This window comes from Rhinolophus sinicus, chromosome 8 (assembly GCF_057876585.1).
Source record: "Rhinolophus sinicus isolate RSI-liver-muscle chromosome 8, RSI-T2T, whole genome shotgun sequence".
Lineage (NCBI taxonomy): Eukaryota > Metazoa > Chordata > Mammalia > Chiroptera > Rhinolophidae > Rhinolophus > Rhinolophus sinicus.
The window spans coordinates 10,056,716-10,080,979 of record NC_142508.1 but is presented as its reverse complement, the minus strand read 5'-3'; the positions used below and the strand labels follow the sequence as shown (position 1 = coordinate 10,080,979).

At 35.2% G+C, this 24,264-nt stretch overlaps 1 protein-coding gene across 3 annotated transcripts in view; it reads left to right on the top strand.

The window, feature by feature from the left end:
• The window catches only part of UBN2 (ubinuclein 2), an 81,483-nt gene that overhangs the window by 10,682 nt on the left and 46,537 nt on the right, over nt 1-24,264 (top strand). For all 3 annotated transcript variants that reach the window (XM_019750359.3, XM_019750346.3, XM_019750352.3), the window contains exons 3-7: nt 5,084-5,185; nt 9,769-9,906; nt 10,748-10,851; nt 12,417-12,915; nt 21,293-21,363. In XM_019750359.3, the coding sequence (XP_019605918.1) occupies nt 5,084-5,185; nt 9,769-9,906; nt 10,748-10,851; nt 12,417-12,915; nt 21,293-21,363 (914 nt within the window). The remainder of the gene's footprint in view (nt 1-5,083; nt 5,186-9,768; nt 9,907-10,747; nt 10,852-12,416; nt 12,916-21,292; nt 21,364-24,264) is intronic.

Here is a 24,264-nt window from a genome sequence, read left to right as displayed (position 1 = left end):
TTTGGTCAGAGTAGTACGATTATAATGTAGTAAAGCTTTAACCATTTTGTTTACTATTGTTGATACGATTCACATTTATTTATTTAACCACTTACTGCATATGTTAGATTAGGGACTCAGAACGATGAACAACAGCTATGGTTTCGTGTGATAACTACTGATCACCTTGACTAGACTTAAATGTTCCTAAATCTCTTTAATTATATGTGTTATTTGTACTTCTGCATATGTCTGATTGTGCTCATTACAAAGAACCTATTTGGTTTGTTTTCAGTTTTCCCTAAGTGAATCTTAACAGGCAGCTAGTTGTGCCTAGACCAAAAAATAAGTTAGAGCAGAAAAATATCATTGTGGTTTTAAGTAGGAAGCATCAAGGAGAAAAGGTTTAAAACTTGGGCTGAGCTGTGAAGGTGGGAGAATTCAGAGAGGAGGAAGATTATTCCAGATAAGGGGAAAGCGTGAGGACATTGCTAAGCATGAGATAGCAGTGAGTTTGGGGAGTGTAAATAGATAAACTGAATGGGTCAAAGTGTTCACGTTGGAAAATTTTAAGAAAAAAGTTGGAAAGGTAATTTGGGTTAACGTAGAAAACATCTTATTAATACCATAGTAAGAGATTCGGAGTTATCTTACAATAGGTAGGATGCTTCTAAAGCATTTAGAGCAGGGGGTGATATGAATGGTATTTTGGAAACACTAATTGGATGACATTATACAGGATAAATTAAGGGTAAATACGAGGAAGGAGAGGCTAATCAGCAGTCATTCCATTTACATGGAAAACAATAGCCAGCATTATAGCAACGTGGACGGGAAAGGAAGCTGTAGATGAGAATAAACATGTGAACAAAGGTTTGTTGGGGGGGGGGGGGAGTTGAAGTGGAAATAATCATGAGAGGTTTTAAAAAATCAGCATTGTTGAAATATAATTAAAATAAATGCAGTTCATCCATTTAAGTGTGCAATTTGATGAGTTTTGACAAATAGACGCAGTGCTGTATCTACTACCACTGTCATGACATAGAACAATTTCATCACACCAGAAAGTTCCACGATCATGATACAGAACAGTGTAATCACCTAGAAAGTTCCCTTTGATTTCTCTACAGATAATCCTCTCCCTCCAGCACTGACCCCTGGCAATCTCTGACCTACCTCCTGTCACTATAGGTTGGGGGGATTTTTTTTTGCTTTTTCTAGCATGTCCTGTAAATGGAATCTTACAGTCTTTTGTGTCTGGCTTCTTTAGCTAATGCTTCTGAAATTCATCCATGTGTTCATGTATCAGTAGTTCCTTCCTTTTTGTTGCTTTGTAGTAATCCATTGTATGGATGTACCACAATTTATCCACTCACCAGACAATGGGCATTAATTGGGTTGTTTGCAATTTTGGGCTGCTATGAATAAAGCTGCTCTGAATATCAGAATACAAGTCTTGGTGTGAACATACTTATACATTTTCATTTCTCTTGAGTGAATAATAAGAGTGGGATTGTTAGGTCATTTGGTAGGTGTACGTTTAATTTATAAGAAACTGCCAAACTGTTTTCCAAAGTGACTGTCATTTTCCACCAGCCATGCAGAAGAGTTTCAATTGCTCCCCATTCTCGTTAACACTTGGTATCATCAGCTTTTCAAATGTTAGTGAATAGTGAAATTTTAAGGCAGAAAAATAGAATGAATCAAATGCGAATGTCAAGTGGGAGAAGTTAATTTGGAGACGAGTGACAGTGGGGGCACGGTTTCAGTTTTGGTATTGAGTTTAAGTATGACCCCAGAGGTGCTACAGCTTCTTTTACAGAAGTTTTGAGGGGTGAAAGTTTGGAGTCAGACAGTCATGCATTTGAAGATTAGATGTTCCTTTCTGTGTGAGCCTAGACAAGTTATTTGTCCTTTCCAAGCTTTAGTTTTTCGCCATTTGTCAAATGAAATAATAGACGGTTGTACTTAGCATAAGTGCTCATGCACAGTTAGCACTCCGTGAAGGGTAGCTATCGTCATCATGATTAGTACTTAAATATAATTTTATGTTCCCATAATTTGTGACTTTCTTGTAAATCTCTGCATTTTTTTCCTTCCTAACTGATCACCTCCCCAACTGTGTTCATTTCCCACAATAGCCAGAGTGATTTTGTTAAGCGCTGATCTTGTCAGGTTACTTCCTTATTTTTATCCTTTCAGTGGCCTTTGCAAGTGATTACCTCCACTCATCCTTGTCTGGGCATAAATATCTCAGGAAAGCCTTGATAAGGTCCTCTGTTAAAAAAGTCTCAATACACTACATTTTTCTTTCTGCCGTTTCACACTATTGTAATTATTTGTTTAATCTTTTGCCTTTCCATAATACTATAAAATCCATGAAGGCTGCCCTTGGTAGGTGCTCAGGTGAGTACATTATCTTGTTTTAGGTTCTTTGAAGACAGGACTTTTCATTAAATTTTAATCCCTTCTGATGTTTAATACATTGCTTTCTATAGCATAAGTTCTTAGCAGATACTGTTGAATCTAAGCAGTGGTTCAAAATAAGCTATGTAACTTAGTAGTATTGGGTCAAATGTGATGAAGAGTTTTAAAAATTATTTTAGGATATTTCCGTTATGACATTAATACTTCATAGAAAGTTTGGGAAACATGGAAGAGGCAAACAAAGAAAATATAAGGGTATGGCAAAATTTCTTGGCAGATGTTTTCAGATTGCGTTCCGGAAGAGTTTTATTGGTATACTTTCATTAGCAGTGTTTGAGCAGTCCTGTTTCTTCTCCACCTTATCAGAATTTTAAGGTTTATAATTTGATAGATGAAATTGGTATCTTACTTTAATTCCATTGATTTGATTTATTAATTGCACTCCATTGAGTTGTAATGCTGCCTTTTTCACATTAAATCTTATATACAGGGCTCGGTTTCTGAACATTGCTGTGTATTCTTATATTCCTGCCATATCTATTTAACTCCTATAACTTTAAATATTTTTAATCTGTGACAAGGCTAGTCCTCTTCATTGGTTTTTGTATTCTTCTGAGAGCGCTCTCTCTTTTGGGGGGTGGCGAAACAGTCCCTCAGGTACGTAACTGCCTGTGTGTGACTTTCTCAAGAGAGTACCTCCTATCCTAGCAATACCTCTTTCCTTCCTCTGACTTCTGATTCTCACTGTAATTCTATAATGTAGTGTAAAGGTAACAGTTTGCAGACCTGGCAAATGGAAAAAATATACGCATTGCATTTAAGCATGCCTGTATGTTGTGCGTAGATGTATGTGTCTGTGTATATACCACACACGTGTCTGTATGTGTGGTTAAGGTTGCCAACTAGTAGTTCTTGAGAATTGTCCTCATTCTGAGATTATGGCCTTAGTGACCTTATTTAGCAAAATGAAATGCTTGCCACCCCATGTTGGTCTCCAGAATTGTTTTTGAAATTTATCTAACTTGTAAAATCTAAAAATAGGGGAATCACCACTTTATCTCACACCACTCTCTTGGTTGTGATGGGATAGTAATAGTGTTGTTTTGTCCACTGAAAAGCATACAGTGGAGTCATAGCTTATGGGGGTAGATTTTTAAACATCTAATACAAACGTAGCATTTAGTCAGAATTACCTTTGCAAATTACTTAGAAAGGGATGGCATCACGTTGGAGACACCTCTCAGTAAGTCCAGCATAACAATTTTTTCCATCAAACACTGGGGAAAGTCACTATTTCTTTGCATGAAAATAAGATGCAGAAATTTGCTTTCATGTAAGGGCCGTATTACAAATCAAGTTGGCAAAGTATTTATTAGAAAGATGCTTAGAAAGTATAGTTAAATTTGAGTAAATAAATGTGGATATCTAAAATAAGTGTTGGAGACTGAACTAAATACTTGTTTTAGTATTGTCACAATAATTTTAGCTTCCTGCCCACTTAAACTACTTATAACAAGCTTATAGTGTATAACCTTCAGAATGCATGTAACGTTTTATACCTGAGATAGAATGAGTTCTTTATATTGTATTTAGCCAGAGTTTAAAAAAGTGACATGAAAAGTGGAATCTACACGAACTGGTTCTTGTTGTTTTTGTTTTGTTTTGTTTTGTTTTAAAAAAAGCTTTAAAACGAAGTATAGACTCACAAGAAACTGCAAATATATTTTAAAGAGATCCTTCATACCCACCGCCCAATTTCTCCCAGGGGTAGTATCTTTTACATAAATATAGTTATGTATGCATCACACAATACAGTTAATAACTAGACTGAGACCTTATTCAGATTTCATCAGTTTTTGCGTGTACTCATGTTTCATTTTCTTGTGTGTCTATGTATATAGTTCTGTGACATTTTAAACAATAAAAATAGTTTGGATTTTCAGAAAAGTTGCAGAGATAATGCAGAGTTCCTATCTAGTCCTCATCCACTGTCCCCTAGAACTTCGTACATTTCTGCAGTACGTTTTTTACATCTAACAAACCAGCATTGGTACATTACTATTAGTTAAACTCCACACTATCTTCAGATTTTACTAGTCCCCCCCAAGGTTCTTTTTTAATTCCTGGAGCCCACCCAGGATACCACATCACATTTAGTCATTATGGCTTCTTAGGCTCATCAAGACTGTGACAGTTTTTCAGATTTTCTTTTTGATCATTTTGACAGCTTTGAGGAATACTGGTCAGTTATTTATAGACTGTCCCTCAGTTAAATGTTTTTCTCATGGTTTAATTTGTCGTGATTTTTTTTTCTTATTGTTAATCTATAACTGGGGTTATAGGCTTTTAAGAGGAAGACCACAAAGGTAAAGTACCATTTTTATCACTTGATATCAAGGATACATTCTGTCAACATGACTTACGACTGTTGATGTTAACCTTGATCGCCTGGCCAGGTTTTTCACTGTAAGGTTACTTGGGCTCCTCTTCAATCTCTGCTCTTTGGGAGCAAGTTCCTAAGCACAACTTCCATTCAAGGTATTGGGGGAACTTAGATTCAACCTCCTGGAGAGGGGATTGTCTACAGAAAGTATTTGGGATTCTGCCAGTATGTATTTTTTAACTTTATGGAAATAGCATGAATACTGAATCAGTCTAACATATCTGTTCTTTGCAGGGTGGGAAACCCCGTAAACACCGGAAGGATCGGCTACAAGATTTAATTGATATAGGCTTTGGCTATGATGAGACAGATCCATTTATTGATAACTCAGAGGCTGTGAGTAATGTATCTTTAATATAGCAGTAATTCTTGTTTGTTTGGGATAGTTCAAGTCAAGGGTAAAGTAAATAAAATAGTTCAGTGAATGTTTTTACAAACTAATCCCCTATTGATGTACATCTAAATTGTTTCCAGTTTTATGCACTTACAAATAATTGAGCATCTGTGTACATTTATCTTTGTGTACTTGAGTAAATATTAATCATAGAGTGTAAATACATGTGTAGGATAAATTTCTAGCAGTGGAAATTTTTGATCAAAGGGTATTTACATCTTGAATTTTTGTTGATATTCCCAAACTGGGGCCAGATGTGTTTTGAAATGACTTCCAGATAAGAATCATTTGATTTTAAAGATCGGAACTAATGGGTTGGAATTAATTTGGCAGACATCTTTAAAATGTGCTTACATTTTCTTATTGCTGCCAAGACTCACTACAATGGTGGTGATTAAATGCCAGCCTTTTCACAGTGTGTCTTGATCGAGTCCTACGGTTTTCCCCTGGAATCCTCTTTCTCTTACAAGAGGAAGAGGAATTCAAGAGAGCCTTTAAGGACTGTGGCAGTCCATTGATCACCTAGCAAATGAAGGAGGACATGTTGTGTTTTGGGGTAGGTAAGGTACACATACATGTTCTCACATGCTTCTCAGTGCACTTCTCTAAATGCTAGGATTGTAATAGTCTCTTTACCATGCGGTGATTACGTAGGCTATACAGAAAGTGACGCGAAGGTGACTACCGTGTTTCCCCGAAAATAAGACCTAGCCAGATAATCAGCTCTAATGCGTCTTTTGGAGCAAAAATTAATATAAGACCGGGTCTTATACAAATATTATATTTATTATATTATATTATATTATATTATATTATATTATATTATATTATATTATGTAAGACCCGGTCTTATAGTAAAATAAGACCAGGTCTTATGATATTACATTATAATATTTTAATATTATATTTTACTTACAGTAAAATAAGACCAGGTCTTACAGTATTAATTTTTGCTCCAAAAGGTGCATCAGAGCTGATTGTCCGACCAGGTCTTATTTTTGGGGAAACATGGTATTATACTATTCACAGGTTAGTCTTTTTCCTTTTACTACAGTGTTTGGTTTTATAGAGGATGACAAGGCATATGGTGGTAGGAGAGTGACAGGAAGTAACTCCCAGCATGAGGCCTACTGGATACCCTGTCATACTTCTGAGATGTTCTCGTATCCTGACATAAACTGGTTTACCATCCCAGGCAGCCTGGTCCTGTCAGAAGTAAAATACTGACAATGACCATTTGAGTAGAGGGGTCTTCCTGTTACTGAAAAGGTGGTCAATCAGTAGGTTAGGGCATGGCATATTTTGAAGAGTCTTGAACTTGATTTGGAACTGAAGTCAAAAATCCTCGATTCTAGATCTGACTCGGTCAAAGTTTCTAATAAGCCATGGACTGTTTTAACAGCACCAACTTTTCTCTGCTGTTTGGCTTGCCCAGCAGAATTACTCTGAGACTCAAATAAGATAATGACATGCTGAAAAGCATAAAGAATATGTAAATCATTAGTATTAGTGTTAACTTACGTAAATTGGATTTTGAATTCTAAATAAACCAAGAAAGAACTTAGCCATATATATAAATGGGCATTGCATGTACTGAGGCTTACATAAATAGCATTTTTCTCATTAATAAACTGAAGTTTTTTAGAGCAGTTTTAGGTTCACAGCAAAATTGAGCAGAAGGTACAGGGATAATGCCATCTACTCCCTGTCCCCACACATGCACAGCTTCCCCCATTGTCAGCGTTCCCCAAAGTCCATAATTTACTTTAGGGCTCACTCTTGGTGGTGTGCATTCTGTGGGTTTTGACAAATATATGATGGCGTGTATCCACCATTATAATACCATACAGAATAGTTTTACTGCCCCGAAAAACTGCTCTGCCTGTTCCTCTCTCCCTATCCTTTGGCAACGACCAATCCTTTTACCATCAACATAGTTTTGCCTTTTCCAGAATGTCATATAGTTGGAATCGTACAATATGTAGCCTTTCATAAATAGCATTTTAAATATCTTCTTTTGTAGCATTCAGAATAAAGATTTTTCAAACTGACTTTTGCAAACCATAATTGGATTATATATCAACTTAGAGAGTGTGGACAGCATTTTTAAAGAAAATGAGATAGAATAGGAACTATCATAGTGAATCACTGGTAGATTGTGTGATTTTTGTTATGTGCATATGTATGTGTGTGTATATGTACTCTGGGTTTTGATGTGTAATGTATTTTCTGCTTGGGTTGTGGTGAAGAAAATTTGAAAGCCACAGCTTTATTGAATAAGGATGAATTCTGTAGGTATAAGTTGTATAAAAGTTACACAATTAGTTGCTGATATATATAGGACAAGGTATGTCACTGTTTTATAAGAAATTGAACTAAAATTCAGGTTTATTGACTTGCAAAATAATCTTGTATTGTCTTCCTTAACAGATTATTTGCTTCTTTTTATGAGATAATTCAGACATAAAACAATTATGATTCAACCAAATGATTCTCTGTTCTTTCATTGATTACATTGCCAGTGGGCTCTTACTGTTCGTATATTATTTGATAGTGGCAATAATCTGGTTACAATTAATTTTCAGAATCATGTACTAACTGCTGTAAATAACTGAAATTAAATGCTTTTGAAGATTAGTCGTAGGCTTACACTTAAATACTGCTGAGATTTAAAAAGATGGAAAGAAAATTTTTTTTATTATTAATAAATAATAATACCAGGCATGAGTAACACTTTTATTTAGGTTGTATTTTAAAATTTCACTACGACTTTGTGAAATAATTTTACTGTTTTACAGCCTCACAGTATTGATGTTAAGTGATTTGTTCTGGGTCACAATAGCTCGTCATTGGCAAAGGACCTAAACCCAAGCCTTCTGATTCTCAAGTTCAGTGCTCATTGCCTCCTAAACACATTCTACTTAAAAGGACAAATTAAATATGCATAAAGAGTTTGTTGTACTGAACAGTGTCCTGGTAGGGAAAGCTCAGCAGAACGCTGAAGAAGGCAGATGTTGAGAACGTCCACACTGCCTGGTAACCTGGTGACGGGGTGTTTCCCACGTGAGAAGCTGCTTGGTGGAGTGGATGGGTGGGGAGTCAGCCAGTGACTCTGCCGTAAACTATAAAATTACTCTGGCAAAGTTCTTGACCTCTCTGAATCTGTACTTCACTTATAAAATGGGAAAATATTTGCCTTCCTTACCTCACAAGGGTATCAGGAAGACCAACAAATAATTTCCATGAAGAAGCATAGAAAATTATAAAGCAGTATACAAAAGGTACAGGTATTTATGTTATCACAATTACACACTTTCAAAATAATCATTACAAAGTCTTTTTACTTTTAATCCTTTGCTCTTCTCATCGCTCCTTTACTTGCAGATGGGACTGGACCCTTTTTGAAGGTCTTACCTGTAAATCTTTATAGTAGCCCATGAAGTGGAGCAAGAAGGAGTTCAAGCCTTTTTCTTTTTTTCTTACTTCATTTCTTTTTTATTTAATATGATTGAACCAGGTATTTCTTTTTCCATTCTCAATATATTTTTAAAAGGATGCAGGTTAAAAATCACAACTTCTGCACTTAGCCTTAATATTCTTGTAGTAACTAGTATGTTATGTATATTTCTTGCCCATGGCAAAGATTTGTCTTTAAACATCTGAATTTCTTAAACACTAATTATATAATATGAAGAACCTTTAAGTAGAGTTCTGGGGACCCCAGATAGCAGATATCTTACTTCTATTAGACAAATAATTTCTGTTTTCTCTCCTACTATAAACACCTTCATTTGGTTAAGATTGACCTTCATTTAATGGTTGCATGTTGTCCATCCTCATTAAGTGAGATAATGATAAATTTTAAAATCCGTGCTTTGAGGACATCAGCTTTAAGGGCTATTCCAGGTTAGCCCTTCAGTCTGATTTAGGCAGTTTGAGTGTCTTGCTCCAAGCAAAGTGTGTAGCTCATCATGGGCCACCATGTGTGCCTCCTGAACTAGGGAATTCTTTTTCTGCTTCCCTCGAAACACATACATGCTGTTCTTCTTTCTAATGTTTAAAAATTTTGCCACTTAAAAGCTTAGCGCTAAGACAGAAGAAATACTTTATTTTTTTTTTTTTACAATCTCCTTGTGAATAAAATTATATACTGATATGGTAGGAAATGAAATTTGTTATTTGGACATTTAATCATCTGTTTTAATTTGTTTCAATTTCTCTTTACAGTCATTTGTCATTAAGAACAGTAGCAGTGGCCCTTACTTAAATTTTTCTCAGCAGACGATATATTTAGAATTTGCTTCATTATTCCAGAAGTGCCTTTCTAATAAATACTGAATGATCAGAACTTATTTTTCCTCCAGATATTAACTTTTTCTAAATTCATTCTACATACATTCTCATTGCAGTCAGTTTTGCAGGTAGGATTTAAGGAAGATGCTGACATGGTAATTGAATTTCTTCGATATACTTATAGAATTAAAGATAATAAGAGATATCTGAAAACTTCTTTTTTTAAATCTAGTATGATGAATTAGTTCCTGCTTCTCTAACAACAAAGTATGGAGGCTTTTATATCAACACTGGCACTCTTCAGTTTCGCCAAGCTTCAGATACTGAAGAAGATGATACTACAGACAACCAAAAGCACAAGCCACCCAAAGTGAGTTTATTCAACATTGCAACAGTAATGAGAGCATTCGATTAATAGAATATACTTTTTGAATTTTAACTTGTGCTTTACACTATGAATATAAGGAAAAGAAAAATGCTAACAGTTGTTTAATGAATCTGTAGTTAATTACATTCTTTAAAGTAAAATTGTGTAGACATGGGCAAGTTGATATTTATATCATAGTAGAATTATGTTTTCTTTTAAAATTTCTCTCTCCAAATGTGGTCTAATAATCTGTTTCTGGGATATAGTTAAATTTCTAGGACATGTTAAAACTTGGTATAGAAATGACTGGGTTTTTTTTGTGTTTTTTTTTAGCCTTGCTCAAGCAAGGCCTCAAAAAATTTCACCCCCAATCCTTTAGTGTTCCTCTCTAGGGAAAAATCTGCTTAAAGACAGAAGATGTTCTTTTTCTCTCCAAAGAGAGGCGAGACTATTAGAAATGAGTGTTAATAGCCTTTACCTTTCCTAAGATGTGATTTGTAAAGCAAATTCTATAGAATATATATATATATATATATATATATATATATATATATATGTATAGTTTGGGAAATAGAGAACGTGTCCTTAGATAAGTGTTTTGTGAGGTATGGTTCAAAGACATACTTGTACCAGAATCACCAAAATGTTTGTTAAAAAATACAGATAACTGAATCAAAATTAAGGGTGGGAGTACTCCTGGACCCCAAGAATCTGCATTTTTAACAAGCATTTCTAATGCTACCTGAAATTTGAGAAAAAAATACTGCCCTGGATGCTGGATTGCTAACATCAGAGAAAAGCATCAATATTTAGATAAGTGATGCATTCTTTTATCATTTTGCAGATTCCCAAAATAAAAGAAGATGATATTGAAATGAAGAAGCGAAAGCGGAAAGAGGAAGGGGAAAAGGAGAAGAAGCCAAGGAAAAAAGTACCCAAACAACTGGGGTACGTGAAATTAAACACAAGAGAACCAGTGTCATAACATTATTCACATTAAATAATTTAGCTTAGCTGGATCTAATTTAATACACTTTGTAAATTTCAGTGACCTACTAACTTATATTTTAATATTTTTTTTATTAGTAAGTAGAAGTCTTTGTTGTCGTCTTAATCGAGACAGTGTGTTAGATCAGATTTGCAAATTGGTTCATTAAGTATTTTGCCTATTACAACTTTTACCAACAAGAACCAGTTTGTAAAGGTAACAACATTGAATAAATCATTTTAATCTTTTTATACTAAAACTACACTTAGATGTCTGGGGATTGAGGATTGGCAGTAGTCTATGTAAACAATTTATTGTTGTTTTAATCTAAAACAAAGTATTTTATTTAGCTATCCTTAACACTTGTGACTTTAGCTAATGATATTGCCTCTAAAAACCAAGTACAAGATCTCAAAAACCTTAAATCATAAGAATAAAATGTTTGTATCATGCAGTCATAAAACTACCAATTTCCCCTGCCTCTAAGGCTTTTTTTGAAAAACTAAGGTACAGAAACTTGTAAAAAGCTGGATATCCCTCCCCTCCCGAACAGGGGAAACACATGTGAATTTTGGGCTGTCAATATCCAAAAGTTTGATGTAGGGAGGTATTTATCCCCTCCTGAGTATGAGATTATAGTAATCTTTGAGTCATTAAGAAATTATTAAGAAAAAGAAATATACTACTAAGGGTTATTTGAAATGTTTTATTATTTACAAGTAAGCTTCTTTGGGAGCAAAAACTATAAGTAATGCCTTTTATTGAATTTATCATTTTCTCAAATTTATAACTTATTCAGCGAATATTTATTGAATACCTATTGTAAACCAGGCACTGTTCTGGTTTGGATGTATAACAGTAATGAAACATGGAACTGCCCTCAAGGTGCTAATAATCTTTTAGGTTCTGTAATGCACATAGAAGCACATAAGCCACAGAATTTAGAAAAGATTTCATCTCTCCCTGATTGCCTCACGCAGCTCTTCCTAGAATGGAAAGTGAAAAATGATCAGAAGGTAGGGTCATAGGGATGAATGAAGGCTCGCAGATTGATAAGAGGATTTTATATTTCATTGGCAGTTTGCAGCATAAGCCACCTGGGTTACAAGTTTGAAGGTGTACTGTGTATGGGCTTCACCGTACACAACTCTGTTTTCAGCAAAAGTACATTTCTTTCTTTAGTTAATTCTTTAGGTGACTGCTTTGTAGATGTACTAAAGAATGTGAACATTCCCAAAAGACGAGTAAGTTAAGCTTGAATAAACCTGAGCTGTATTCAGCTTTGTTTCTTTCTGTTGACTTTATTCCTTTCATTTTCTTCACTCAAATGTCCGTTTACCTATTTACCTTTCATAAGTGACAATCTAGATAATGATGCAGACGCTATTTTAAAAGTATAATTTAATGAGAAATTTGCTCTCCCACCTGTCAAATGATTATTTTGATAATCTGTGTGTACTTATTTCCATGGGGCTTTAATGTTTCAAATCATACATCGCCTAACTGATTACTGTTTTCTTCACAGAGTTGTGGCTCTAAATTCACACAAATCTGAAAAAAAGAAGAAACGTTACAAAGATTCTCTTTCTCTAGCTGCCATGATAAGAAAATTTCAGAAAGAGAAGGACGCGTTAGATAAGGAGTCTAACCCGAAAGTCCCCGCCAAAGTCCCCGTGAACTTAATGACCACTGCTCTGAATAAACCCCCCTCCACTGCTGTAGCGCTGGGAAATGACGTCTCAGACTTAAACCTGAACAACGCTGACCCGGACCTCCCCATTTTTGTTAGCAATGAACGTGAACTGTTTCAGGAAGCTGAAAGTGCCCTAAAGATGCTAGATGATATCGACTTTGACAGATTACTGGATGCTGCTTCTGATGGTAGCCCCCTCTCTGAGTCAGGGGGAGAAAATGGAAACACCACCCAGCCAACCTATGCCTCTCAGGTTATGCCCAAGGTGGTGCCTACACTCCCAGAGGGTCTACCGGTCCTCCTTGAAAAACGTATTGAAGACCTCCGTGTAGTAAGTGGAATAATGCTCCTGTTTTTTATTTGCTGCACAGATATAACAATAAATGTTTTTTAAAGATAAAAATAATAACCCACGATCCCAACATTCACAAAAACAACAAACTTTTAATTTCCTTTTACTCCTTGGCTCTAAAGCCTATATGTATAGGCATTTGTTTTTTGTTTATTATATTTATATTTACATATTTATTTAAGTATAGTTGGTATATATTATCTTCAGGTGTACAATATAGTGATTCAAAATTTCTGTACTTTATGAAGGGTTCACCACACTAAGTCTAGGAATCATCTGTCCCAGTGCAAAGTTATCACATTGTTATTGACTGTGTCCCCCTCCAGCTTTTTCACCTGTCCCTCCCCCTCCCTCCCCCTCCACCTCCCTCCCCTCTGGAAACCATCAGTTTGATCTCTATTTCTGTGAGTCTGTTTTTGTTTTGTTTGTTCATTTGTTTTTGTTTTAGACTTCACATATACCCATAAGTGAAATCATAGGATATTTGTCTTAGTCTGACTTGTTTCACTTAACATAATACACTCTGTGTCCATCCATGTCATAAATGTCAAGATTTCATCCCTTTTAACTGTTGAGTAATTGTGTATGTATGAATTCATATGTGTGTGTATATACATTAATTGATATACTCATGGATACCTAGGTTGCTTCCATATCTTGGCTATTGTGAATAATGCCACAGTGAACATAGGGGTGCATTTATCTTTGTGAATTAGTGTTTTGAATGTCTTCGGATAAATACCCAAAAGTAGAATCACTGAGTCATATGGTAGTTCTAATTTAATTTTTTGAGGAATCTTCATACTGTTGTCCATAGTGGCTGTACCAGTTTACACTCCCACCCACAGTGCATGAAGGTTCCCTTTTCTCCCCATCCTCACCAACACTTGTTTATTAACTTTTTGATAAGCCAGTCTAACAGGTGTGAGGTGGTATCTCACTGTGGTTTTAATTTGCATTTTCCTGATGATTAGTAATGTTGAGCATCTTTTCATATGTCTGTTGGCCATATGTGTGTCTTCTTTAGAGAAATGTCTATTTATCTCCTCTGCCCATTCTTTGATTGGTTTATATTTTTGTTACTGAGTTGTATGAGTTCCTTATATATTTTGGATATTAACCCCTTATCGGATATATCATTTGTGAATATATTTTCCCATTCAGTAGATTGTGTTTTAATTTTATTGATGGTATCCTACACTGTGCAGAAGCTTTTCTTTTTTTTGGGGGGGGGTGCAAGGGGAACAGGACTTTATTGGGGAACAGTGTATCTTAACAGGATTTTTTCCAAGTCAAGTTGTTGTCCTTTCAGTCGTAGTTGTAGAGGGCGCAGTTAAGCTCCAGGTCCAGTTGCCATTGTTAGTTGCAGAGGGCACAGCCCACCATCCCTTGCGGGAATTGAACTGGCAATCTTGTGGTTGAGAGGATGCACTGCAACCAACTGAGCCATCCGGGAGCTCAGCAGCAGCTCAGCTCAAGGTGCCATGTTCAATCTTAGTTGCAGAGGGTGCAGCCCACCATCCCTTGCGGGAGTCGAGGAGTCGAACTGGCACCCTTGTGGCTGAGAGCCCACTGGCCCATTGGGAATTGAGCCGGCAGCCTTCAGAGTTAGGAGCACGGAGCTCCAACCACCTGAGCCACTGGGCCGGCCCCCAGAAGCTTTTTTAATTTGATTAAGTCCCATTTGTTTACTTTTTATTTTGTTTTCCTTGCTGGAGAGGACATATCCAAAAAGATATTACTAGGACTGATGTCAAAGAGTTGACTTTCTATCTTGTTTTGTAGAATTTTTATGGTTTCAGGTCTTACATTTGACTCTAATCCATTTTGAGTTTAATTTTGTATATGGTATAAGAGAATGGTCCAGTTTCTTTTTTTTTTTTTTTTTTTTTTTGCATGTATCTCTCCAGTTTTCCCAACATCAGTTATTGAAAAGACTTAGTTCTTTTTTCTTTCCAGTTTGGATGCCTTTGATTTCTTTTTCTTGTCTTATTTCTGTGGCTAGGACTTTTCAATACTATGTTGAATAAAGTGGTGAAAATGGGCATCCTTATCTTGTGCCTGATCATAGAGGAAAAGCTTCCAGCTTTTCACCATTGAGTATGTTGTTAGCTGTGGGTTTGTCATATATAGCCTTTATGTTGAGGTAAGTTCCCTCCATGCCTACTTTTTTTAGAGTTTTCATCATGAATGGATGTTGAATTTTGTTAGATGCTTTTTCTGCATCTACTGAGATGATCATATGATTTTTACCCTTGGTTTTGTTGATGTGGTGTATCATGTTACAGTTGATTTGCAGATGTTGAACCTTCCTTGCATCCCTGGGATGAATACTACTTGATCATGGTGTGTAATCTTTTTAATATATTGTTGAATTCGGTTTACTAGGATTTTGTTGAGATTTTTTAATCTATGTTCCTCATGAATATTGGCCTGTAATTTTCTTTCCTTTAGTGTCTTTGTCTAATTTTGGTATTAGGTAATGCTACCCTTTTGGTATTAGGTAATGCTAGCCTTTTAGAATGAGTTCGCAAGTGTTCCTCTTCAATTTTTTGGAATAGTTTGCGATAGATAGGTATTTTTCTTTAAATGTTTGGTAGAATTTATCTATGAAACTGTCTGCTCCTGGACACTTATTTGTAGGGAGGTTTCCTTCCTTCCTTCCTTCCTTCCTTCCTTCCTTCCTTCCTTCCTTCCTTCCTTTTTTCTTTCCTTCCTTCCTTTTTTCTTTCCTTCCTTCCTTCCTTCCTTCCTTTTTTCTTTCTTTCCTTCCTTCCTTCCTTCCTTCCTTCCTTCCTTCCTTCCTTCCTTCTTTCCTTCCTTCCTTCCTTCCTTTTTTATTACAGCTTCAATGCTGTTGCTAGTAATTAGTCTATTTAGATTTGCTGTTTCTTCCTGGTTCAGTATTGAAAGGTTGTACGTTTGTAGAAATTTATTCATTTCTTGTAGGTTGTCCAATTTGTTGGCATATAAGTGTTCCCAGTATTCTTTAATGATTCTTTGTGTTTCTCTGTTGTCAGTTGTGACCTCTCCTTTTTCATTTCTGGCTCTTTCTTTTCTTGATGAATCGGCTAAAGGTTTGTTGATTTTGTTTATTTCAAAAAAGTAACTGTTGGTTTCATTGATCTTTTCTATTGTTTTTGAAACTCTATTTTTAGTTTATGTCTGCTCTGATCTTTATTATTTCCTTCCTTCTACTTTGGGTTTTGTTTGTTGTTTTTCTAGTTCCTTTAGGTGTAAAATTAAGTTGTTTATTGTGAATGTTTCTTGAGGTAGGCCTTTATAGCTTTGAACATCCGTTTTAGAACTGCTTTTGCTGCCTCCCATAAATTTTGGGGAGCTGTACTTTCATTTGTCTCAAAGTATTTCTGAATTTCCTCTTTAATTCATTTGTTGTTGTTGTAGCACGTTGTTTAATCTCACATGTTTATGTTTTTTTCAGTCTTGTTCTCATAGTGGATTTCTAGTTTCATACCATTGTGGTCAGAAAAAATGCTTAATACGATTTCAGTCTTCTTGAATTTACTGAGATTTGTTTTGTGGCCTAATATGTGATTAAGTCTTGGAGATCACATGTTCCATGTCCACTTGAAAAAATTGTGTACTCTGCGGTTTTTGGATTAAAAGTTCTATAAATGTCTGTTAATTCAGTCTTGTATAATATGACATTAAGGACATTATTTCCTTATTAATTTTCCGTCTGGATGATTGTCCAATGATGTTACAGGGGTATTAAAGTCCCCTACTATTATTCTATTGCTGTTACTTTCTTCCTTTAGGTTCATTAATATTTGCTTTATGTATTGAGGTGTTCTATGTTAGGTGCACAGATATTTACAATTGTTACGTCTTCTTGGATTGACCATTTCTCTTTATATAAAGTCCTCCTTGTCTCTTTTTACAAACTTTATTTTAAAGTCTATTTTGTCTGATACAAGTATTGCTACCCCTTTCTTTTGATTTCTATTTTTATGCAGTATCTTTTCCCATCCCTTCACTTTCAGTCTCTGTGTGTCTGTCAATGTGAAGTTAGTCTCTTATAGGCAGCATATAGATGGGTCATGTTTTTTAATCCATTCAGCCACTCCGGCTTTTGAGTGGAACATTTAGTCCATTTACATTTAAAATAATTATTGACAGGTATTTATTTATTGGCATTTGGTTAATTGTTTTTTGGTAGTTTTGTAATTCTCTGTTCCTTCTTGATTTCTTTGCATTTGGTTTGCTGGGTTTTTTTTCTATTTTGTTTGGGTTCTTTTCTCTCTCTCTCTTTTTTGTGTGTATTTTTGGTAATTTTTTTGGTTTGTGGTTACTATGAGGATAATATATATCCATCTATATCTATAGCCATCTTGCTTTAAGCTGTTCAAGTTTAAACACAATCTAAAAGCACTACATTTTCACTCCGCCCTCCACACTTTGTGTTTTTGATACTATATTTTATATATATTTTTTTGTTTTGTGTATCTCTTGATTATTTATTTATTACAGTTATGGTTAATTTTGCTACTTTTGTCTTTTAACCTTTGTATTAGATTTTTAAGTGGCTGATCGATCCAATGTGGTAATTCTATATTTGCCTTTACCTGTGAGATTTTTTTCCCCTCTATTATTTCTGGTTATGGCCTTTTCTGCATAAAGAAGACCCTTTAACATTTCTTGTAAAGTTGGTTTAGTGGTGATTAACTCCTTTAGTTTTTGCTTGTCTGGAAATATATTTATCTCTCCTTCAATTCTGAATGATAACCTTGCCAGGTATAATATTCTAGGTTGTAGGTGCCTATCTTGCTCCTCCTTCCTTCTGGACTGTAAAAGTTCTGCTAAGAAATCAACTGATAGCATAGACCTTTGCATTTAAATAGAGATATAATTTATTATATATATAACTATAACATGGGTACGATTGATTGTTTTATTATGTCACTTTGCTTTATAAATATTCTTCTGCATAGTTTTCGTAAATACAATATTTATTAGCTTACATAATTATGTAAGCAAAACAGACGGAAGGTAGGAGCAGGTACATTGCAGAAATGTGACTGATTTTACCAGCTAATCAGCAGCTTTGGTAAGCATGCATTGTGTTCCTACTAGGACAAACTTAAGAGTTGAGGTTTTAGCATGTCGTATCCCTCTCCAGATCAACCTGGATTCATAGTCTTCTTTTGTTTAACTAGATAAATGTTATCACACTTTTCCATTTAATCTCAGCAAAATATTATTTTCACTTAAAATATGCCAAACCTAGCTTAAAATACCCTTTATGGTTACTTTAGCATGTTTATCTAAACTCATGCATTATTTTAGTCCTCTTTTTTATTATAAAAATAAAATACACAATATAAAAATGTATTTTTTAAAAAATGTATTTCATACTTAGGGAAAGATTTCCTATTTGATAATCCCACGCCCAGCAGAGATGACCACTATTAAACTACTGTTTATTTTTCTGGATTTTAATCCATGCATTTGCAAATGTTATATTATTATTCAAGATAATTCTTCATAGGGTTATAATATATGGACTATTCTACAACTTGCTTCTTTCTCCTAGGATTACAGTAATCCATTTAAATCACATTTTAAAATTTATTAATCATCTCTGTCTGATTAGGGAAGTGCAAGATTTACCTAATTTTGCCAACAACTGGTCCTAGGATTTTATTTCTTATTCCTATTTTCTGTGTTTTCTAGTGTTTCTTCTGAGGTCCCAACTTGTTAATTAGTTCTATATTTTTACTTATTTTATTGTGCTTCATTAGTCCAGGACTTAAAGAATTATGTTAAAGTATCTCGTCAGTGTGTCTTAGGTAATAACTTGTGTTTACCATAGTTTTTGCTTTGTTTATTTCCAACCTGTGTTGTTTGGCTGTTAAGATTCTTGATGGCTAGATCTTTGTTGTGATGGTTATGATTTGAAGGTGACCCTTTTTGTGCTATTGATGCACTTCATCTTGAATTCAGGTTTGTCTCATTTTACTGGTGACTCCTTTTTCTTTATTTCTGCATGGTATAGCTTTTCTCATCATTCATTTGCAACATTTTTGACTTCCTTTATTTTAGCTCTTTTTCTTATAGATAGCATGTAAATGGAAATTTGTTTATTGATCTTCTGAGTCTTTTTTCTTTTAGCAAATGATTTTGTCTTACAGTTGTTTTAAGGATATAATTGATCTTTATTCTGTCATTTTTAATATTCTGTTTTATTGCTCCCTCCCTCTCCTTTGTTTCCATGCTTTTGCTATTTTCTACACTTATTTTTTGAAAAGTATACAATCTATAGTTTTGTTCATGGAGTAGATTTTTTATTTAATCTTATCAAAGACTCCAAGAATGAAGTGTAGGTATTGCTTCCTTTTCACAGTTAAAAAACTTAAGTTAAATAGCTTGGTCAAGTCCACACAACTAGTCAGCCCAAATTAAACACGAGGCTCACCTGACTCTGAAGTATGTGCTTTGTGCTGTCCCCATGTTGCCTCGCCCCTAAAATCTTTCAGGGTTTTAAAAAGTGCTAGTGATGTGATGCAGGTGTTTCAAGATGTAATTAATAATAACAGCTACTGTTTATTTAGCAAAAACCTATACCATGTATTGAGAGCAGTGTTGCTGTGTCCCACACTTTACAAGGCACTATTTGGCCTTCAGGAGACAGTGCCCTGGCTTGGTTTAGTGTGCTTCACGTGCCCTGTAGTCTAGTCTTCCAACAATGTGAGGTAGGTAGTATTCTTACATTTCATAGGTGAGGGAACTAAGGTTCAAAAGGTTAAGTGATTTGCCCAAGGCCACATAATTTTTAAGTGGCTGAGCCATGATTCAAAATGAAGATTAAAGGCAGGACTATCAAGCCCCATAGCTTGCACTTTGTCTGCTGTGTTATATGCCTTTCATTCTCATTTAATAAAATTTAAAAAATTAGTAATGAGTGTGTTTCAATCTTGTAAACTGTCATATCTCATATATCAAAAACTATCATCTCTGTAGTAGCCATGTCAGGATTAATATTACTGCTTAGTAGGAAATTATCAATAAGAAGATTCATTTCACTTATCTGATGTCTATGCATTTTCCGTATTTTTTCATTGAAATGTGAGGTGTTTTTTCTTCAGGAGATGAGAGTTCATCCTTGTCTAAAATGCTCATGTTCCATAAGGAGTTTCTTCTTGTTGCTCTTTTCTTACTTTATAACATTTTTCCACCCTTCAACCTCATCTCTTTCTTGAAGTTTAGTTTTCATTCTAGCTTTCTTCCTATATTTCTGCCCTCTACACAAACCCAGGCTTTATCCCTTCTAAGAAGCACTGAGGTACATCTCAGAAACTTCCTTATCTATTTACAGCATGTGTGCTCGCTTCGGCAGCACATATACTAAAATATTTACAGCATGTAAAATTGTCAAATAATGTGGTAGATTGACAGAGTCAGTATATGGCTTCCTCAGAGTATTGGATCGGGTTTCTTTCATTTTTACATCTGGTGGCTCTTAAGGTAAACTATCTTTTGTTATTTCCCCAGTAAAATTTGCTTATGGTAGAATGTCTTGGTTTGTACACTCTTAGTTTCTGGTGAGCTGATAATTCTTTTTTCTTTTACTCTTTTGTAAGAGGGAACAACTATTTTCTTCCCTGGGAGAATCAAAAGACCAAAGAGTAACTTGGTTTGTACACTCCTTATTTCTGGTCAGTTGGAAGATGTTATCCTTCTTCTACTCATTGGATTAAATTTTGTTTGCCTGTTGATAATAACCTTGGCTAATTTTGTCATTGTCAGTACATAATTAGGTAGAACCCAGATTGGCTGCAGTCAGCTGAGTGTCTTTGTACGGGCGTCAGTGTTGTACAATTGAAGTCAGAAAGCTTCCGGTCTGAGTCCTGGGCCCACCCACCACTTACTAGCAGTGCGGTTTTAAGGCGCATCGTGAAACCTCTGTAAGATTTAGGGTCCTTGTTTGTGAAATGGAGATTATAATACCATTGTCATCGGCCGTTTTGAGTATTGAACATGGTAATGTGTATAAAATACAACATATCAGACACATTATAGACAATAATGTCTGGAAAAAGTGAGACATCTGCTTTCTGTTACCGTGGAGATCACAGCACAAGACACCCAAAGCACTAAAAAGTCTTGTATGTATAATTTTGTGAATTTAGAAAGATTGAGAAAATTAAATACAAGCATAATGGGAAAGAATTGAATGCATGCTAAATTTGTTACAGCATACTTTAATTGGCGACTTTAAATACCAGCGTATTAAGAGGATTAAAAGTGAGGTAGGGTGCTTATTCTTTAGTAAATAGATATGGAAACAAATAATGTATTTATTGAGAGTTATATTGCCAATCTTATGTTTCTCTAGGCTGCCAAACTTTTTGATGAAGAAGGAAGGAAAAAATTCTTTACACAGGATATGAATAATATTCTTCTGGAGTAAGTAATTTTCTTCTTTGATTAAAAAAACCTTAAAAATTATTTAAACCTTAAGAATTCATTTATAAATATGGTACGCCTTCGAGATACAAATACTGAGTGGTCAGCTCATCTCATGCATTAGGGCTTCCTTGTCAGCCCTCAGCAGGGTTGTGCCTCTGCATGTATTGTTCTCCAGGAGCCCTTAGGATAATCAGAGCTTCCAATATTATAACTGCCAGAGGCAACGACCACTGTATAGGTTGAGTAGTATTCTAGATTTAAATGTATTTCTTGTCAGCTTATATGAAAATATCCTTCTGAGACAGTTCTGAGTGTTTACATTAAATTTGGTATAATTTTCCATTTACTTTTCAGATTTGGGAAAAACAATTCCATTGGTATCTAGTAGAGTTAATTATAATACATACAAACATTCATAGGCAAATAGAAATGATTTAATGAAGAAATCATGCTTGTAGGGTAGGATGGAGTCCATTGTGGATAAAAAACAGAAGTTAGATTGGGAAGGAGAGTGTGAAGGCTCATATGTGATGTAGATTGCATTTGAATTTGTGGTAATTTTCATTCTTAAATTGTGATACTAATGAAGCTGCAGATTCTAAGATTGTGGTCTAATAAGATGTACTTATAAACCTATTGGCTTATAAATGTTGATCATTGGTTCCAGAAATTAAGTATATAATTGGCTGCAGGCAGAACTGGGCAAAAAAGAAGTGATCCTGAGGAAAGCAGCAAATTTTACTCCTGATGAAAATAACGGTGGTTCAGTAACATCATATAGGAAGAAACAGGAAAGCAATGTTTCTAATACTATGATTTCTGTCTTTTAAATATATAATGGAGATAGTTTCTCATGAACTATAAAGGACAGATTGGTTTGTTTGGTTCTGATAACTATTTTAATTAATTGCAATCTCTCATTATCCTGGAGTACTTAAATTATGTTTTTGATGCCCATGGACTCATGAAACATTAACCTAATATGCTGCTAATATGGTGAATTCCTTGTTCCCATTCTTCTTTGTTTTAGCCAGGGAGATTCAGATTGATTGTCTGCCTGAAAGCAAGGCAAATAACTGCTTCCTGTCTGCACCAGCTCCTTTTACCTATCTCCCTTAAAACCCCAGATTCAATAAACAGACTAACCATTACTCATCAGCACTGTCCCAGATTCCATAATCAGATCTGACTAGCTCTGCTTTTTCTTTCCATTTGAAAGCCCTAAGTTTACTAGATCAGATCCTTTTCCTGAGACTGAGACAGTTCTTTTTTATTTTACTCTTCTGTAAGAGGGAACAACTATTTTTCCCCCGGGAGAATCAAAAGACCATCCGTGGAACATAACATCTCAAATAAGCAGAATATCAGCATTCCATTAACTGGCTTGTCTGTTATCCTGCCATGTCTATCTTAAAAGAAATCCTCTAGTTTTTTGGAGCCCATCTACTTTTTATTTCACAGAGTGTACCTCCAATTCTATAAGCCCTAGTGTGCAGTTGAATTTTTTTCCATTTCAGTCACTTTCTTATGCCCCCAGCCTCTTTTTCCGCTTTCCTAAACAAACCTCCAGGGGGCATAGGGTACATGATTATTTGGGGTAGTTATTCCCATGAAGTTATCCAGGTGTGTCTTGGCTCTGGCTCCTCATTGCTTCCTTATGCTGGGGAGAAAAAGAGATGAGTTTGTTGGAATAGGGAACCCTTTTACTCTTTGCCTAATCGGATTTGACACGGATCAAAACATACAGCATGCTGGCTTGATCTCCTCCTTTATCTCAAATAGCCTTTGCTACTAGTAAAAGCTTGACTCTGCCTATGATTCCAATTCATCCTGACAGTTCTACTCAACAAATGCTCTAGGCAGGGACTACCAATCCTAGAGGACACTTGTAATGAGACCTGTCTGCCATGTCATCGTGAGAGGCTCCTGTAAGGAGCTCAGGAGTGAGGAGTAACTTTTGAATCTCAATATAAACGGGCTTATCAATTCATGTCTCTCACTCTCTGTCTCTGAAATAAAGGAAAGTTAACAAAGTGAAAGGATTGATCCTAAGCCACAGCTTTTCCTTACTCTCTTGAAGGGTGGGGAAAATCTCAAACAATTTTTCAACCATATTTCTAACCTATTCTTCAGCAGGACTTTAGGGAACCCTAGAACCAGCCCACCTGAATAAAGCAGTTGTTCAGGGATAAGAGGGACGGACTCAGTTCTTGTCTATTATCAGATAACACATCAATAGGCTTTGGAATACTTGCTATAAGATAAGAGCTATTTGGGATTTTGAGTTTGGGTTATTGCTCTCGAAGTCTTTCATCACTTAGTAGTTTTTGATGATTGTGTTATTTGGACAATATTGATAGGATATCTGGAATAGTTGAGTAAAAAAGCCAAGAAATTCAGTAGGTTCCAGAATTCATTTGGACTTAGAGTTTTTCTTTCACTGGTATTTTAAACTGATTGAATCAGAAAAATATTTTGTTTTTTAAAAAGAGGGAGTTGATGGAGTAGGAAGATATGTCATATATCTTCCATATGAGAAAAAGACTATATTTCTAGAATCCTGCATGAAAATACCATAGTGGCTATCACTGAATATTCTTGAACAGGAGAGTCTTACTTACAAAGGTGGCCATTGCTTCAGTTATGGATTCCCATGTTGCTTTTCTCTGAAGCTTCTCCAGGGACAAATGAGAGCCTTGTATAGACAGGGATATTTACTCAACAAAACCCATGTTTGTTCTTTCATTCATTAACAGCAGATGGTCCCAGTATATTTTCATTTCATCCATTTAGAGTCTTTAGTGATCTCATGCTCATAATTGATTATCAGAGGTTTCAGTCCCATTCATAGTAACTTTCATGCATGATAATCTGCTTTTGGATAGATTTCACTTAAAG